General features: G+C 38.2%; 1 protein-coding gene across 3 annotated transcripts in view; it reads left to right on the top strand.

Annotated features, from left to right (window-relative positions):
- C8H4orf17 (chromosome 8 C4orf17 homolog) overlaps positions 1 to 13340 on the top strand; it is a 348243-nt gene that overhangs the window by 312061 nt on the left and 22842 nt on the right. For all 3 annotated transcript variants that reach the window (XM_021101734.1, XM_021101736.1, XM_021101735.1), the window contains one exon: positions 3602 to 3745. In XM_021101734.1, coding sequence (XP_020957393.1) covers positions 3602 to 3745 — 144 coding nt within the window. The remainder of the gene's footprint in view (positions 1 to 3601; positions 3746 to 13340) is intronic.

Genomic DNA, 13340 nt, shown 5'->3' with positions numbered 1-13340 from the left:
GTACGCTTGATGTTGTTCCAGAGGTCTCTTACACTGTCCTCATTTCTTTTCATCCTTTTTTCTTTATTCTTTTCTGTGGCAGTGTTATTTTACAACTCTTGTCTTCCACCACACTAATTCATTATTCTGCCTCAGTTATTCTGCTACTGATTCCTTCTAGTATAGTTTTCATCTTTGCTTATTCTTTAAATCTTCAAGCTCTCTTGTTAAAATTTCTTACAAGTTCTCAATCTGTGCATCTATTCTTTTTCTGAGATCTTGGATCATCCTTACTATCATTATTTCAAATTCTTTTTCAGGTAGACTGTTTCCTCTTCATTTAATTGATTTGTGAGTTTTTGTCTTCTTCCTTTGTCTGAAACATATTTCTCTTTCATTTTGTGCTGGATATTGGGCAGGGCCTCCTCTTTGCTCCGTGATTTCCACTGCCCTGTAATGGGCTGGCTCTGCTCCCTAGTTCTTGGAGTAGGAACTACCAGATCTGTTTCTGAGTTGTGGTTCTGATTTGCAGGGTGAGGTAGGAGGATTTGCAACATTCTCACTGGGAAAAGATTCACTGAGTGTTCTTCTGCTGGAACTGTTCACCTGTAATTGTGCTCTGTTATGTTACTTTTTCCTCATTGTGGGCTCGCCCAGTACACTGTGGTTGGCTCTATTCAACCCCACCTTAACTGTGGGTATATAATTGGCCCTGGGATCTTTCAGGCATTGTTTTCACTAGGTCACAGTACAGATCCACTGAGGTCAGGACTCAAGATTGCAGTAATTGTGTTCTTGGGCCCACTGTGGGATTTATGAAGGCAGCTTAGAATCTGGCCTTGTCCAGCCTCCACATGTATTGCCCATAAAACCCATAGCTTCTCAAGCCAGACCTATCTCAGGTGCAAGAGCATTCATTATCCATTCAGATGTTCTACCAGGGCTGAATATGTACGGCCATCAGTGGAGGTGTAAATCCACGTGATTTCAGCTCTTCTTTAGTTGCAAAGCTGTTTTTATTTCTTGGCTGCACCAGCAACACATGGTAGTTCCTGGGCCAGGGATCAAATCTGAGCTATAGCTACGACCTACATCAGATCTTTTTAAACTGCTGGGCTGGGGATTGAACCTGCACCGCAAAGACAACATGGGAACTCTTACCTGCTGTGCCATAGTGAGAACTCCACAAGGCTGTTTTTAGTATGGGTACCTATTGTCTCGTATCATGTGCAGGCTATTATCCCTTTGGTGGTGGGTGTACAGATGAGGAAGGCAGCACCTGGTCCTGAAGTTCTCAGTAGTGGTAGCAACTCACGTGCAGACCCAGAGCCAGGCAGTGCCCAGGGATATAATCCATGATGGTGGTGACAGTGGCTTATGCGACCCCTCTGCAATTGGCAGTTGGCACGTAGCTGCAGGCCCTTCAGTGTTGGCTGTGGGCCGTGCACACAACCGAGGAAGCAAGAGCAGAGGTTGGCACCCGGTTGCTGGATGCTCACTGGCAGTAGCAGTGGCAGCAGGCCACATGTGCTCCCAGGGATGCAGAGGCAGTGGTTGGTGTCCGGTTACAGGCCCTTTGGAAGCAGCAACAGGAAGCCATGCATGCTCCCAGGAAGGGGATGGGGAGAGGTCAGTGCCTGGTGGCAGTTGTGGTTTCTCTAGGGGCTGTAGAAGTAATGGGCCTTATGCATTCCCAGAAAGGTAGGGGCAGTGACTGTCACCTGCCTGTGAAGCCCTCAGTGGAGCTTTCATACAGCCTTGATTGTACAGTAGTCCTTCGGTCAGTTTCCAGTTAGCTTTCAGTGAGGACTGTTCCACACATAGATGTATTTTTGATGGTTTATAGAAGGAGATGAGTTCCACTTCCTCCTGCTATCCTGCCTGATGGGTATCGATTTCTTCTTGACTGATCTTGGTAATATATTTTTTCCAAAATTCTATTAATTTTGTCTAAATATTTGAACTTGATATTATACATAATATCCTCATATTCTTTTTAAAACACCTGCAGTTTCTGAAAGATGTATCCTTCCACATATCTGTTTTGTTAGTTTGTGTCTTTATTTTTCTTAATCACTTCTAACAGAAGTTTATCAATGTTATTAAAAATCAATTTTTGTGGGTTTTGACCTCTATATTATACATTTATTTTCTGTTTTGTTGATTTACAATCTTTTTTCTCTTTCCATCCACACACTATATTTTATTGTTCTTTTATCTTTATGTTATATATATCTATGGATTCGATATACATATATATACACACACACATGTAAATTCCCTTCTGAGGAGTGCTTTGGCTGTTTTGATAAATTTGCTAGACAACATTTTCATTAGCATTAAGTTAATATTTTTTCCAATTCTAATAATTTCTTCACTCATGATTTAATTGCTTGACATTATGTACTAAAAATCATTTGTAGGAATACGAAGCACATGATAAGTGTATTTTCTTCCAGATAATTGGTGCCTGCATCTGTAGGAACCCAGAGGCCCTACTAGCCTAGACCACCTTACCAAAGTTAAACCTTGACCTCAGGCTATACTTCTTCAAGGACTTCCAGGTCACCTGACCTTGAGGATATAGCCCTTTATTAAGCTTTGACTTCTGTCTTTCAGGATCTTTAAGGCTGTCAAAAGAAAGTTTTCATTCTCTAGGATGAATAAGACAATGACCTCAGGGACAAAATGGCAACCGTACACACCTTAGGTGTCTCATTTCTGCTTCACTTTTTACCTATTAATTCCTATGTTAGTCATGTTTCTACAGTTTAAATTAGAAAAAAAAAATTTAATCTGCCTGTTTAGTTGTTTTCAGTAGGGAAACTGAACGCACATACACACTTACAGATAGATATATATATGTATGTTGCTATTCCCCCAAACAGAAGAGTATATCTATATACAATACAGCTTTGTTTTCACTAAACATCAATATTTAAAGACTGTTCTATCAATTCTAATCATCAAAGTCCCTGGTTGTTGACACATTCAGACACCAGCCTCTGTTTATCTTTATATAGCACTCACTTCTGAATATTAAAAGCCTTTCTTGGGATGTACACACAGATTTTAAAAACTGCAAACACATATTTACCTTCCAGAACAAGAAAATAGCCTTTATATTTCCTTTTCCAACTAATCAAGGGAAGAAATTTAATTTACTCCCCTAATTCTCCAGCTCTCAGCTGCCATTTAGCAGAGCCAAGAAGCAGCAGTTCTTACTATTCAGTTTCTCCACAGACAGCATAAAACCTCTTGGCAGACTTGCTGCCTGTCATTGGAGAGACATCGTCCCAACTCAACAAAAAAGTCTCATGTGTTATGAGTTGGCTGTTACAAGGAGCAGCAATATAAATAATGTTTGCACATTAAACATTAAGAAATCATTATCTTTATATTTAATGGTTTAAAGTAGTTTTCCTAAAAAATAAATATCACTATTCTATCTCTAAATGGAAATATTTGATAAGATTTTTAAGGCAGGATTAAAAATAACTTCGTTATTTTCATGAATGTGTCTTAACTAGTTACAACATTTCTTATTCATTTTACATTCAATTTTCATAGAAAATATAAGTGGATGCAAATGCATACTGACTATATTATACCTTTGATTTAGGAAGAAAATAAGGTAAAAAATCCAGTGTCACCTCCAAAAGCATGCTCTACTGCGAGCTCTTGTTCTTCAGAGGTGATGAGTACCAAGACTGACGTCAAAGATAACACCATTTGCATACCAAACTACCTGGATCAGGAAATCAAAGTAAGAGGCAGTTTTATTAAGTTCCTAACTTGGTAACAGCATGAATATACCAAAAGAAAAAAAAAAATCACATTACTGGCACCCTTAAAACTTTAAATGATTTCCACTGACAAATGTATTGATTTAAAAGTAGTGAAATCCAAGTCCTGCTCCTTGCAGATTCTATCTGGAATCTAGTCACTCTCATAAAAACATAATTTTGGTTTAAACATAATGAAAATCTTGGTGTTTGCCAAATTCAGCCCTATTCTTTCCATGTCTTTCTAATGCTTGAAAGGTATTACTCCCAACTTCTTACCACTCCCTGAATACTTCCCTCACATATTTTAGGGCAGAGATTTTTCCAGTCAACACTCACCTCTCCCTCTTATCTGTAGACAACTGTTTTGTCAAACTTTTTCTGCCTGGGGTTATAAATTTGGTTATATTTATAATAATATATCAGACTATCAGGAAAGTGTGCTCCAGCCACATAAGAAAGACATATAATCAAGAATAAATCAGGTGGCAGAGGATTAAGACATGGCACTCACCTTCTCCCACAAACACATCAAAGAAAACCATCTACATGTAGAATAATTCACACAGAACATCTACTGAATGGGCTGGCAGAAGACCATACACTTCCAAAAAGGGCAAGAAACTCTCCACATAATTGGGTAGAATAAAAGGTGAAAAAAAAAAGGGAGATAGATAGAGAAAGGAATCAGGATGGGACCAGCACTCCTGATAGGGAGCTGTGGAAGAGGAAAGGAATGCACATCCTGGGAAGCCAACTAACTGACAGGGAGATCAGCTAAGACGGAGTGACCTCAAAGCCTCAGAGAAAAGCACAGCAGCTGGACTGAAGAGGGCAAAGCAGAGAAAGAGCCAAGAAGACCATCTGTACCACCAATCCAAGACACCTCAGCCTGAGACGCTTGGGTGGGGGCTGGGCACTGAGAATCAGGCTCCAGAGGTTGGTTCTGGGGAGAGCACTAGAATTGGCATTGTGGAGACAACCTGAGGGAGCTGAGGAGTGGTGCACCACAGGCTGGGGAGCAGAGTACCTCAGCCGAGGGAAGCTGGGAGGATGACTGGGCCCACAAGAGAAGCAAAGCACCATTGTTGGGGAGGGCAAGAGGAGGAGGGGCAGACTGCCATAGGAATATGTGCACATGTGTACTTTTGGAGGGCGGGGCTATGGGCAGTGAGGTGCCTCTTGTGCAAGCTACAGGCTACAGCCCCTCTTGTGCCAGTACCTCCTGTGTAGGTGAACATTACAGGGTGCTTCTTGCATGGTCTACAGGCAGCAGGGGCAAACCACCACAGTTACCTTTGATTCCAGAGGTGGGTGTGGCCAGTCACCACTGGGGCTCCATGAGCTGGCACCACCTGCCACCCCAGTCACCTCAGACATCAGCACATAGGAGGGCACTGCAACAAAGCACTACCTGTTATTGCTCTCACTCCCCTGTAAAACACAAACACACTGCTGCTGCTATTGCCAAACACTCAGGTCGCCGCCTACACCTGCCTGAGGGTCACTGTCACTTCCCAGGACCCTGAAACCAGAAGCAGTCTGCACCACCTTGGCAAGTGTCCTTGGAACTGGCTACTAGCCCTACCCATTGGCTCCATCTCACTGGAAACATGCACAGCACCCCATCAAGGAGATAACAGCCTGCACACACTGAGGAAAGAGACAGCAAGCGTTCAAACCAAAAGCAGCCCCCATGACAAAAAATAAACAGTAAGCCCTCACAAAATACCCAGAGGCACGCTTGCATATAAAAAGCCCTCCAAGACTACAACAGTTGGTTTCCCTAAACTCACCAAATAAGAAAAATATAAGCAAAATGAAATAGCTCAGGAACCACTCTCAGCTAAAAGAACAGAAGAATTCCCCTTGAAGGAACAAACAATGAAATAGATCTCTGTAGTCTAACAGACACCAAGTTCAAAAAGGAGACAGTGAAAACACTGAAGATATTAGGAGCAAATACAAAGGAATTAAGAGTGGATATCTATAGTAATGTAGATTACTTTAGAAAGAAACTAGAAAACATAAAGAGGAGCCAAGAAAAACTAGAAAATTAATTTGTAGAGATGCAAGCTAAGTTACAGGCACTGAGGAGCAGAACGGATAATGCAGAAGAACAAATTAGTGACGTGGAAGACAGAATAATGGGAATTGCCCAATCAAGACAGCACATAAAACCGAATGAATAAACATGAAAGCAATATAAGAAATCTATGGGATAATATAAAGCAGGCCAATATGCAAAACAGGGATTCCAAAAGGAGAAGAAAAAGGGGATTGAAAATATCTTTGAAGAAATTATGGCTAATTGAAAATATATTTGAAGAAATTATGGCTGAAAACTTTCTAAATCTAAAGGAAATGGATATCAAGATACAGAAAGCACAGAGGGCCCCAAACAAGTTGAACCCAAACAGGCCAATGCCAAGATATGTTATAATAAAAATGGCAGAAGTTAAAGAGAAGATTCTAAAGGCAGCAAGAGAAAAAGACTTGATTATAAGGGAATCCACATAAGGCTATCTGTTGATTTCCCACAGAAACACTAGTCCAGAAGGAGTGGCAAGATGTATTCGAACTTCTAAAAGGGAAAGTTTTGCAGCCTAGAATACTTTACCCAGCAAGAACATCATTTAAAATAGGAGAAATAAAGAATTTCTCCAAAAAAACAAAAACTAAAAGAGTACAGAAATACTAAACCCACTCTTAAAGAAATACTAAAAAGCCTCCATTAAGAAAAAAAGAAATAGGATGGAGGAAATCACAACTGGAAAGTAACCACTTAAATATTGCCAGTATACAGATATACAAGGAAAAAAAAAAAACAAAAACCTATTGTAAAAGGATGATAAACACAAGGAACAGCAAATGGATAAACATGAAGATGTTAAAAAAGGACATCAAAGTCATTAAATATGGGGATGGAAAGTAAGAAAATCTATACTCTATTTTTTCAAGACTGTGTTTGAACCTATATGACTATTAGGCTAAAGCAAGCAGATACAGCAACAAACTTGAAAAACAGGGCAACCACAAATCAAAACCAAACAATACATTCACAAAAACTAAAAAGAGTAAGACATAAGCATAAAATAAAAGGAAATCATCCAAACAAAAAAGAATGTAACAATGGAGAAACATAGAATCAACTGAAAATAAGATTTAAAATAGCAGTAAATACATATTTATCAATTATTACCTTAAATGTCAATGGACTGAATGCTGCAATCAAAGGACACAGAGTGGCAGACTGGATAAAAAAAGAAGAGACTATAATATGCCACCTGCGAGAAATTACCTTAGCATGAAGGACACACATAATTTAAAATGAGGGGTTGGAGAAAGATAATTCATGCAAATGGAAAAGACAGGAAAGCAGGAGTAGCAATACTGATTTCAGGCAAAACTGACTTTAAAACAAAGGCCATAAAGAAAAAGAAGGATACTACTTCATGATAAAAGGATCCATTCAAGAAGAGGATATTACATTCGTCAATATATATGCCCCCAAAATAGGAGCACTCAAATACATACAAGAAATACTAACAGACATAAAAGGAGAAATTGGTAGGAATACAGTAATAGTAGGAGACATTAACACCCCACTCACATCAATGGACAGATCCTCTAGACAGATAAGGCAATAGAGATCCTAAATGACACAATAGAAAAGTTAGACCTCATTGGCATTTTCAGGACATTACATCCAAAAAAATCAGTAAATACATTCTTCTCAAGCACACATGGAAAATTCTCAAGGACTGACCGCATACTGGGGCACAAAGCTAATCTCAAAAAATTTAAGAGTACAAAAATTATTTCAAGTAGCTTCTCTGACCACAATAGCATGAAACTAGAAATCAACCACAGCTAAAGAAATGAGAAAAAACTGACTACATGGAAAATAAACAACATGCTACTAAAAAACCAATGGGTCAATGAGAAACTCAAAAGGGAAATTAAATATTATCTTGAGACAAAAGATAATGAAAACACAACCATTCAAAATCTATGGGATGCCACAATAACAGTTCTTAGAAAGACGTTCATAGCTATACAGGCCTTCCTCAAAAAAGAAGAAAAATCTCAAATCAACAACTTAACCTATTACCTAAATGAATTAGAAAAAGAAGAACAAAAAAACCCTAAAGTCAGCAGAGGGAAGGAAATCATAAAGATCAGGGAGGAAATCAATAAAACAGAGATCAAAAAAAAATAATAGAAAAAAAAATCAACAAAACCAAGAACTGGTTCTTTGAAAGGGTAAACAAAATTGACAAACCTCTGGCCAGATTCACCAAGAAGAGGAGACTAAGAACTCAAACAAAATAAGAAATGAAGGAGCAGAAATCTCAATGGATACTGCAGAAATACAAAAAACTGTAAGAGAATATTATGAACCATTATATACTAACAAATTTGACAACCTAGAAGAAATGGACAACTTTCTAGAGACATACAGTCTGCCAAAATTAAATCAAGAATTGATAAATCAATTTGAACAGATCACTCAATAGAAATGAAATTGAGTATGTAATAAAAACACTCCCTACAAATAGAAGTCCAGGACCATGGGTTCACAGGCGAATTCTGCCAAACATACAAAGAAGAACTTATACCCATCCTTCTTAAACTTTTCCAAAAGGCTGAAGAAGCCAACATCACCTAAATATCAAAACCAGACAAAGATACTATCAAAATCAAAGATACTACCAAAAAATAAAATTATAGGCCAATATACTTGATGAATATAGACACAATTGTCAACAAAATTTTAGCCAACCAAATCCAACAACATATAAAAAAGATCATACACCACGACGAAGAAGGATTAATCCCAAGTTCACAAGGATGGTTCAACATAAGCAAATCAACGTCATACACCATAGCAATGAAAAAAAAGTAAAAAACCACATGATCTTCTCAATAGATGCAGAAAAACTATGTGACAAAATCCAACATCCATTCATGGTAAAAAATCTTACCAAATGGTTATAGAAGGAATATACTTTAACATACTAAAAAGCATTTATGACAAACCCATAGCAAATATAATACTCAATGGAGAAAAGATGAAAGCCTTCCCACTAAAATCTGGACCAAGTCAAGGATACCCACTCTCATCACTTATTCAACATAGTATTGGCAGTCCTAGCCACGGTAATCAGACAAAAGAAATAAAAGGCATCCAAATTGGAAGAGAAGTGATAAAACTGTCACTCTATGTAGATTACATCATACTGTAAATAGAAAACCCTAAGGACTCCACACAAAAATTATTGAATCTGATGAACAAATGCAGCAAAGTTGCAGGATGCAAGATTAACATTCAGAAATCAGCTCGATTTCTGTATACTAACATTAAAATATTGGAAAATATAAAAACACAATAACTTTTAAAATCACACCCAAAATAAATATCTAGGAATAAATGTGACCAAGGAGGTGAAAGACTTACATGCTGAGAACCATAAAACATTAATCAAGAAAATTAAAGATGATTCAAAGAAATAGAAAGATATTCCATGCTCCTGGAATGGAAGAATATCCTAAAAATGGCCATACTACCCAAAGCAATCTACACATTCAATGTAAGCCCTACAAATTACCCATATTGTTCACAGAACTACAACAAACAATCCAAAAATTTACATGGAACCATAAAGAGCTAGAATTGCCAAAGCAGTCCTGAGCAAAAAAAAAAAAAAAACCAAGCAGGAGGCATAACTCTCCCAAAGCTTCAGACAATATTACAAAGCTACAGTAATCAAGACACTGTGATACTGGTACAAAAACAGACATACAGACCAATGGAACAGAACACAGAACCCAGAAATAAGCCTAGACACCTATGGTCAATTAACCTTCGACAAAGGAGGCAAGAATATAAAATGGGAAAAAGACAGTCTTTGGCAAATTCTGCTGGGAAAACTGGAAATCGTCCTTTAAATCAATGAAAGTAGAATACAACCTCACACCATGCACAAAAATAAACTCAAAATGGCTTCAAGACTTCAACATAAGATAGGCATTCCCCTCATGGCTCAGTGGTTAACGAATCCAGCTAGGAACCATGAGGTTGCGGGTGCAATCCCTGGCCTTGCTCAGTGGGTTAAGGATCCGGCGTTGCTGTGAGCTGTGGTGTAGGTCACAGATGTGGCTCAGATCCTGTGCTGCTTTGGCTGTGGTGTAGGCCAGCGGCTACAGCTCTGATTAGACCCCTAGTCTGGGAACTTCCATATACCACCAGTGCGGCCCTAGAAAAGACAAAAAAAAAAAAAAAAAAAGACAAGACACCATCAAACTCCTAGAAGAGAACATAGGCAAAACATTCTCTGACATCAACTGCTCAAATGTTTTCTTAGGTCAGTCTCCCAAAGCAACAGAAATAAAAACAAAAACAAATCAATGGGATCTAATCAAACTTACAAGCTTTTGTATAGCAAAGAAAACCATAAAAAAATGAAAAGACTACCTATGGAAAGGGAGAAAAAAGTTAACAAATGATGCAACCAATGAGGGCTTAATTTCCAAAATATACAAACAACTCATAAAACTCAACAACTAAAAACAAACACCCCAACTGAAAAATGGGCAGAAGACCTAAGTAGTTCTCCAAAGATATATGGGTAGCCAATAGGCACATAAAAAAATGCTCAATACCACTACTTATTGGAGAAACACAAGTTAAAACTACAGTGAGGTACCGCCACACACATGTCAGATGGGCCATCATTAGTGACTATACAAATAACAAATACTGGAAAGGGTGTGAACTCTTCTACATTGTTAGTGGGAGTGTAAAATAGTACAACCACTATGGAAAACAGTATGGAAGTACCTCAGAAAACTAAATATAGAACTACCATATGATCCACCAATCCCACTCCTGGGCACAAACCTGGACAAAACTTTCATTGAAAAAGATACATGCACCTCTATGTTCACTGCAGCACTGTTCACAATAGCCAAGACACAGAAACAACCTAAACGTCCTTGGACAATGAATGGATTACAAAGATGTGGTATATATACACAATGGAATACTATTTAGCTATAAAAAAGAACAAAATAATTCCATTTGCAGCAACATGGATGGAACTAGTGACTCTCATACTAAGTGAAGTAAGTCACAAAGACAAATACCATATATCACCTATATGTGGAATCTAAAATATGGCACGAACAAACCTATCTACAGAAAAGAAACAAACTCATGGACATGGAGAATAGACCTGTGGTTGCCAAGGGGGAGGGGAAGGGATTGGGATGGACTGGTAATTTGAGGTTAGTAGGTGCAAACTATTGCATTTGGAGTCGTTAAGCAATGAGATCCTGCTGTATAGCACAGGGAACTGTATCTATTCACTTGTGATGGAACATGATGGAGGATAACATGAGAAAAAGAATGTATATATTTGTATAACTGGGTCACTTTGCTATACAGTAGAAATTGACAGAACATTACAAATCAACTATACTAAAAAAACCCAAATCAATCAGCTGATATTTGTCATCTGCCATTCTTTTTTTCCTTCTTTAGATCCCTTTGGTAATGCCCACATTGCCTCACTTGAAGATCCACTGCAGTGAATTAAGAGTTAAAATATTGTCGTGATGCCTCGCAGTAGTTTTATTTTTTATTATTATTATTTTTTAATACCATTTTGCACCAATGAGTAGTAGGACCTAAGAACTCACTTTTTTTTTTTTTTGTCTTTTTGCCATTTCTTGGACTGCTCCCGCGGCATATGGAGGTTCCCAGGCTAGGGGTCGAATTGGAGCTGGAGCCACCGGCCTATGCCAGAGCCACAGCAACGCGGAATCCGAGCCGCGTATGCAACCTACACCACAGCTCACGGCAACGCCGGATCGTTAACCCACTGAGCAAGGGCAGGGACCGAACCTGCAACCTCATAGTTCCTAGTCGGATTCGTTAACCACTGCACCACGACGGGAACTCCACTCGCAGTAGTTTTAAATAATAGTTTTCTGTAGTAGCAATGACAGATAACAGGGAATGTTCTACAAATTGTTACTGAATCTGGATAAAGAATTATTTTAAATGCAAAGCATAACTAGCATGAGTATAATAATTCGTGCTGATGATTTAAACTTGGAAGGAGGAGAAAAGGAAAAGAGGAAAAGAAGGGAGAGTATCTGCAGAACTGACTTGTGTTTATACATGATTTCCTGATGATTGTCACTAAAGGCTTTATATTATAGGTCTTCAGAATCACTGTTCCCCTCTCCACCACTGATCTTCTTATAACTTGTTCATTCTTATCTTAGGAACTTTCCCCTAAGAATTTTCTTCTTGATCATCTGAGTGGTCATCTTCTCATTAAAATCTCAGTTTAAATATCACTTATTCAGGAGTTCTCACTGTGGCTCAGTCAAAATGAAGCTGACCAGCACCCATGAGGATGCGGGTCCGATCCCTGGCCTTGCTCAGAGGGCTAAGGATCTGGCATTGCCCTGAGCTGTAGTATACACTGGCAGCTATAGCGCCAATTTGACTCCTAGCCTGGGAACTTCCATGTGCTGCAGCTGTGGCCCTAAAAGAAGAAAAAATTTACTTAATGAGAAATACTTTACCTGATCACCCAACTAAATGTAGTTTCGAAGGCATTCTCCATCTCATTACCTTTTGTTATTTTTTCCATTTAATTGTTTATATTTATTTATTATTCATATTCATTACTTTCAATAAGCAAATTATCTCTGCCTTCCACCTATTTACACTAAAATTTAAGTCTTCTATGATTTCATATTTATTTATAATTGTCACTTTATTGTTCATATTTATTATTTTCATTAAAAAACTATCTCTGCCTTCCCACCTCATTTACACTAAAATTTAAGTCTTATATGATTTCATAATTGTCTGTTGTGGATACTGCTTTATCTTTTGCGGCTGGATAAGTATTAGACATCTAGTAATTATTAAGTGTTTGCTGAATGTTGAATAAATAAATACAAGAGTGCTACTAAAATCAAAGTGGAACTATAGAAAATCAGCCTACCACAAAGCCCTCTGACTCAACTAAATAGTAAACTGAGTGTAGTTGTAGTAAGGCTGTCTTGCTTCCTTGGGCACATAAATATACCAGCATGACTACAGAACTGGCCTTGTAGCCATCTGTTAAAAGGGCTGTCCTCTCAAAGTATCTTCCACCTTACAGATATTGACTTAACTGGCCATTAACTGATATAAAATCCACTAAAATTTAAACAGTTTGAAGCAAAGGACCTTGTCTGTCTTGTTCACAACTGTTCCTCAGCACTCATCATTCTACTTCAAGGCATCATCAAACAGTTGGTGGCTATTTGTTAAATAAATGAGAGATCATATCAAGACTTTTCTGCATAAATGAGTCCTAAAAATATAACTCATTTTGGTCATACTCCATCCTCCCATGCCTTCTAGAAAAAAAAAATCTGGGACAGGATAAGGATAGCAGTGGAGTAGAACATGGATCTCACCTTCTCCCACAAACACATAAAGAAAAAAAATCTACATGTAGAACAATTTGCACAGAACACATACTGAATGCTGGCAAAAGACCTCAG

The sequence above is a fragment of the Sus scrofa genome, chromosome 8 (assembly GCF_000003025.6).
Source record: "Sus scrofa isolate TJ Tabasco breed Duroc chromosome 8, Sscrofa11.1, whole genome shotgun sequence".
Classification (NCBI taxonomy): Eukaryota; Metazoa; Chordata; class Mammalia; order Artiodactyla; family Suidae; genus Sus; species Sus scrofa.
The sequence above is the reverse complement of the archived record's forward strand: the minus strand, read 5'-3'. Positions and strand labels throughout refer to the sequence as shown.